Here is a 6,000-nt window from a genome sequence, read left to right on the forward strand (position 1 = left end):
CACAGGCAAAATTGTACATGTCAAAATGTCATGCAAAATTGAAAGAGGAACATTAAAAACTCCCCTCAAGTCAACCTAAAGTAGAAAAGTACAAAGAAACTTCCAGTTTAGCAGCTTCTTATTTAGGTTTTCCAATTGCACCCTGTGGCAGGGCACTGTTGGTGCCTGCCACTTTAAGAGCCGAGCCAAGCAGCCAGCAGGTGCTTGATCACGGCATTTATTTTCGATCCCTGGCTGCCTGTATAAACAGGGCAGGCAGTAACATTGCCTGGCTGCAAGGCTTCATGCAACATACTGGAGGTAAGGGCAGGAGCTGTAGGGGATGGCTTGGAGGCTCCTGGTCCTGGGTATAACCTAGAACTGCACCCTGCCAGGAGTGGGTGGCCTGGTCTGGCTCTCAGTGGCACGGGGGCCCCCAGGAAATGCCAGGTCAGTTACCACCCCGGTGAAAAGCGGGTCAGGGCACCTTAACCTTAGCCCTCACCTTTGGGGGGGTTATGTAACATCGGAGGTAGTGGGACCAGGTATGGCTGTGGCCACCTGAGCCTTGTGGGGTGCAAGACCCTGGGGGTGTAGGACCCTGAGGAAAGGTAGTTGGGGCCAGGCATGGTTACAGCCACCTAAGCTCACCGGGGAGAGAAGCCCCGTGGCCCCACTGTGGGGGCTGTGTGTGGAGCCCCAATGAAGACAGCAGCCCCAGTGAGGGGGCAGCGTGTGGAGCGCAAGTATGTGCAAGTCAATAGAGTTGGCCCGGGAGTGGCCAGGGCAAGCTTAGACCCAGTCAGATAATTGGCTGGCCACCACCACGCTGAGGGTCATGGGAGAGGCCCAAAAGACGGTACATCTGCCACCCAAGGTATGAGCTAGCTAAAGCCTATGGTCTAAGGGGCCCGCTCCAAGAGGGAGCAAGGTAGTATAAGTTGTCGACACATGAAAGAAACCCTGTGAGAGAGGGTGGAGTGTGAGAGGTCCTAGTGAGAGGAGGACGGTATGAATGTGCATGTGTCTGTGGCTAAGCTTAGTCTGACTATAGGCTGGGAACACTGTCATTGGGATGCCATCTGTGAGGCTTGTGCTGTCATGCAGGGGAGGAATGGAGCCTCAGATAGTGCCCCCTGGCATCAGGGCAAGAATGGACAGCCTCCCACCTTAATTAATATCCTAATTAATTAACAACAAGGCATGGCAGGTGAGACAGGTGGGTGGTGTGCCCAAAGGCAAGTGGGGAAAATAGCACAGTGGCTAGTAGGGGAGCCCCACTTTGCCACACACCCATACATATTGAGTTCAGATTACAGTTAGAACAAGCATTATGTGATTATAAGCTCCCTGGACTCTATTACTTGAGCATCCAAACATAGGATTGGATCACACACACCAATCAAGTATAATTTTTTTTCTATGACAACTTCTCCCTTCCTTTATTTCTGCCTACAATAAGGCAGACCATAAAGAGGACTGATCTGCATCACTGAACTAGAAGCTTTAAAGTGTCCTAGCTGATTCACAGTGATCTGAACCAAACCTCAATCATGTAGCGGTTTGTGTAAATTCAAGAGGCTGCTGGGAGAAAAGCATCTTATACTTGGTTTCGGTTTGCCCAGAAAGGAAGAGCCCCTTACCTGTGCTGGCCCAAGGGAGATACCAAGGGCAGCTCACATTCACAAAGGTCCCAGGCAGCCCATCAGGCCAGCAGGCATAGTTGTCAAAGGTTCTATTGCAAAACTTGCCTTCTGCAAAGAGACATACAATGGGGTCAGGCACTGTCCTTGAATTGCTATAAGCTTGAGCAGCAAACAGTGAGAAACAGAAAGATGCAGAAGGAGCTGCACCGTATGATCTTAAAAATAGTTTTTGTTGTATTTTAGGGGGCAGAAAAAAATTCCTGGACATGCTCCTGGAACACAAAGAAGCAAGAAAGGACTGATTTTGGAGTGCTGCTCCCTGACTAGCTGAGATGTCAGTCACAGAGGTGACACAACACTTTTCCGACATAATGCTGCACAGCGCCTGTAGCCAACAGCTTCCATTCTGCCCTTTCTCAATGGTTTTTTTTTTTGTGCATCGCCCACCTCTCATTTTGGCTCTCTCAGCAACTCATCCTTGTTATGAATACTGCATGTAATCCTTCCCTGAGAATCAGTTTGCTGTCATGCCATTGCAGATTCTCAACTAACACACTGCTGAAAGGCCCGCATGTATGACCACTGCTCTGCATAACTGTTCAGTCAACATGCTAATGCTTCAGTTTCAGATTTATTAAACCATCTGTCTCAGAGGGCAGCACTTAGCAGCACAGCATAGCAAAGGAAGATGAATTGTAGCAATACAACTAATAGGGGCTGACATGAGGAAAATGGATAATACCTTTCAAAATAATGTTTAGGAAACATAACTTGAGACCTGTCTGGCCTTTTTCAGGGCTTCACTGTAGCCCTGACAAATGGATGCAGTGTGAGTGATCCCAACATGGGGTCACATGGACAAATTCCTGGGATCCACAGAAAGGCATCATGAGGAGCAGATTGCAGCTCTCCTTGTCTTTAATAAGAACATTATTTGTCTGAAAACGAGCTGCATTCTCATGTATACTAGAGACATTTGTAGTGCTCCAACACTGCCAAACCCTACTTTACAGGTATTAAGTTGCTTTAAGGCCCCTGCAAGTCTATCAGAGACATGTGCAGGTGCCCTGGTGTAACGCTGTATTCTGTTTATATGTCCCAGTGTAGGATTCTTCCCCTTGGAGCTTCCTGTGAAACTCCTTGCTAGGACTGTGGAGCCTGTCTGCTTAATAAACTTACCATGCCGGCCAGCTCCCTAAAGCACACTCTGCCATTCCATGCAGGCCTCCTTCTAAACCAGGAGCAGCACAGACATGACTCAATTGGCACAGCTGAGAAACCATGCCCAACAGCCACTTCCATGCTCATTAACTCATCTTCAGCATCACACAAAAGTGACGATATTGCTTCCTGTTCAGAGCATCATAGCACTACCTAGTGAGGGTGCTGCTACCTACCACACAGTAAGGTTACTGTAAAAGACTACAGCCATGTCTGCACTGGCTCCTCTTCTGTACTCAGGGCTGCAGAACATACTGAAAATCAGCATGAACTGTATTTATCCTGCAAGCTGCACTGCAGCTACCACCTGTGAGGTCTGGCACCCCCAAGATGCTGTAGGCCAGACAGATGAATGCCAGCAAGGGAGCAGCTATAAAGCCAATCTGTTCTCCTACTGCCTGGGTGGGATCCTGTTATCCCAGGAAGCAATCTAATGCAGACAGTGGGCTGGAGGGAGTGGGGGAAGAGGAATGGGGGCAGAGGGCCTTTCGAATCTCTAAGGTGCTTCTGGCTGCTGTTAGCAGACATAACATCAAACAGTCATCCCACTTGCTTAAAATTGGACTTACCTGCCACAACGGGGGGAGCCTCGTATAAATACTTCAGGCACTGAAGCTGGTACTCTTTCCATCTCTGCATCATCTTCGAGAGGGATCCATCTGAATTCTGGAAGAAAATCAGAGTGCATCTCAGGGATGTTAAGACTCAGGTTGGCTCTGTCCCCAGCAGCATAAGACAGATAACAATGTAGCCCACGTAACAGAACAGCAGCTAGGAGCAATACAGCAGACCCCTCAACAGTTCCATAAAGAGGGAGCAGGAACAACAGGTTTGTGGTCACTGCATCTTTCACACACCACTAAAAACTGTTTTTCTTTTTTCTTTTTTCTTTTACTTCATCTGGCATAAGGATAGTGACTTCCCATGGAAAGGCAATGGTCAAGAGGCAAGACAGACACCCAGCTCACTCTCTCAAAAACAAGCACTTTCAACAAGCCTCCTCAGAAACACTTCTAGCAGGCAACCACATTTCTGCTCAGGGGTGGAATATGCCAGAGTAACCCAATCTTCCTCTTCTTTCATATGGCTGATGTAGATACAGAACAGCAACTATAATTTTACATTTAGGTGGTTGAGCCAGACAATTGCATCAGGAGCAGCAGAGCATATTGCTGTGAATACCTCCTTCATATTTGTGAATCAGGCATTGAGTCGTGTAACAGAAAGCCTGGGGCTCTCCGTTCCTTTAAGGCAGAAACTGCCCAGCCAGGGGGGCACTGCAGGCCAGGCAGGGTGCAGCAGCTGCAGGTCACTGTGGCAACAGGGCATTTGGGCCAACTAGCAGGCACCTGCAGAAAGTCCAGGCAGTCCGCTGAGCAGAAGTGGGCAGAGCCCTGGGAAGATATAAGCCTGAGGCTCAGGCTAGTGAGCTAGTCTCTCCCTGAGAGCCAGAGTGAAGAGCTCCCAGCTGCAAGGAAAGGCCCCCTCCTGGAGGGATGGCTGTGCTGTATATGGATCCCTGGTTAGGCTAGAGGAGCTCACTAGGATATAGTCTAGGGCTGGGAGGCTAACATAGCTGAGAGGTGAGGGAAAGTGTTTCCTCTTAAAGGGGCAGAGGGCTGGTTCCCCTTTTGGTATTTATGTAGCAGTCTGGGGGCTTATGTTTATGTTGTAGGTATACTGGCAGTTTGGGTTGGGACTGTAGGGGCAGTATACAGAGGTCCCATTCATGCCCATGGGGCATGTGGTCACCTTGAGCCTTGCCAGGGGCAGGTTCGAGGGCTGAGCAACTGTTGAGCCCAGAATGGGCAGAGAGCATAGGAGACTGGTGCCTCCCAAGTTGAGTGGGGGGGTGGCACCAGATTGCTGGGGGGGGGTCCCCCAGCAGCCAATCACTGACCAGGAGGGGGATCCCCCAGCGGCCAATCGCTTAGGCAGCAGTGAAACCAGAAATACACTTCTGCCAGCACTTCTGGTTTCATAGATGCATAGATTTCTAAAGTCAGAAGGGACCTGGTAGATCATGGGGTCTGACCCCCTGCTCCAGGCAGGAAAGAGCACTGGGGTTAGGTAACTGCAGCCAGATGCCTGTCCAATCTCCTCTTGAACATCTCCAGGGTAGGGGAAAACACCACCTCCCTTGGAAGCCCATTCCATATTTTGGTGACCCTTACCGTAAGCTGAGAGCAAACGAGTGTCGGCCGAGAAGGTGAACAATGCAACACCCACAAGGCTTGGGGTATTCTATAGGGGAGGATTGAAGTCACACAATTAGGCCTTAAGGTTGCAGGTGTCCTGCAGTGGCACAGTTGTAAAGAGGCCCAGTGAAGGGCCTGGGAATAACAGAGCAGAGACCAGTAGGATGCTGAGGAACCCCAGTGAGGGTCCCGTTGGACTGGGGCCAGGTGAAGGCCGATGGGCAGCCTCCCTTTTAAGCTCATTATTCCATCAACGGTCTGGCAGGCAAGAAGGGAAGGCACTCCAGGAGCAGAGCAGGGCACAGTCCCAGAGCCACCATGGGGTGTCATGGCATCCCCATGATCCCCAACATGCTACAAGTTGTTATATGTTTCATGGCCTGTTCTAGGTGACCACAGTTGCACACCGGTCAAAAAATTGATCGTTATCTTCATCTTGGCAGCTACCTTCTTCAGGTGGTTATAGAAGTTTAACATAAGGACTAGACCCACTCCGAGATAAGACTGAATGGGGTTGGACCACACAGTGTTGCTGCTGCAATGCAGTCAGCTGACGTTGTCCAAATGCTCCTCCAGAAGAGGGATTGAACTTTTCCTTCAACTGGCAGCAGCTTCCCCAGGGTCAAGTGTTCTTATTTTGAAACTGAAGAAGAGGTCAGGGGTCTCCCTGTTGTACTTCTTAACAGACTGCATAGATACCGCTGGTGATTGCCAAGTCCCAGGGAAAAGATAGGTGTGACCTCCGTGATTGGTCACTAGTAATCTATCTAGCCATTGTTAAGCCAAATGAATGAGTGGTGACTACTCACTCAGCCCTCCTATTAGTTCTGATAGGTGCCCCAGATGTCCCAGTGGCCACTTTCCTACCTATGTTTCTTCTCCCATGCCTGTGGGTGGGGTGGCTCTTTTAAATACAATCAAATTAGCAAACTGAAATTACAAACATAAGAATTACC

At 49.5% G+C, this 6,000-nt stretch overlaps 1 protein-coding gene across 1 annotated transcript in view; it reads right to left on the reverse strand.

Moving 5' to 3' along the window:
• GLP1R (glucagon like peptide 1 receptor) overlaps positions 1-6,000 on the reverse strand; it is a 135,964-nt gene that overhangs the window by 89,396 nt on the left and 40,568 nt on the right. Inside the window, exons 2-3 of the mRNA XM_019526700.1 lie at positions 3,416-3,512; positions 1,623-1,733 (exon numbers count right to left, since the gene is read on the reverse strand). Of these exons, the coding sequence (XP_019382245.1) occupies positions 1,623-1,733; positions 3,416-3,512 (208 nt within the window). The remainder of the gene's footprint in view (positions 1-1,622; positions 1,734-3,415; positions 3,513-6,000) is intronic.

This window comes from Gavialis gangeticus, unplaced genomic scaffold (genome assembly GCF_001723915.1).
Source record: "Gavialis gangeticus isolate Ggan-Ray unplaced genomic scaffold, GavGan_comp1, whole genome shotgun sequence".
NCBI lineage: Eukaryota > Metazoa > Chordata > Crocodylia > Gavialidae > Gavialis > Gavialis gangeticus.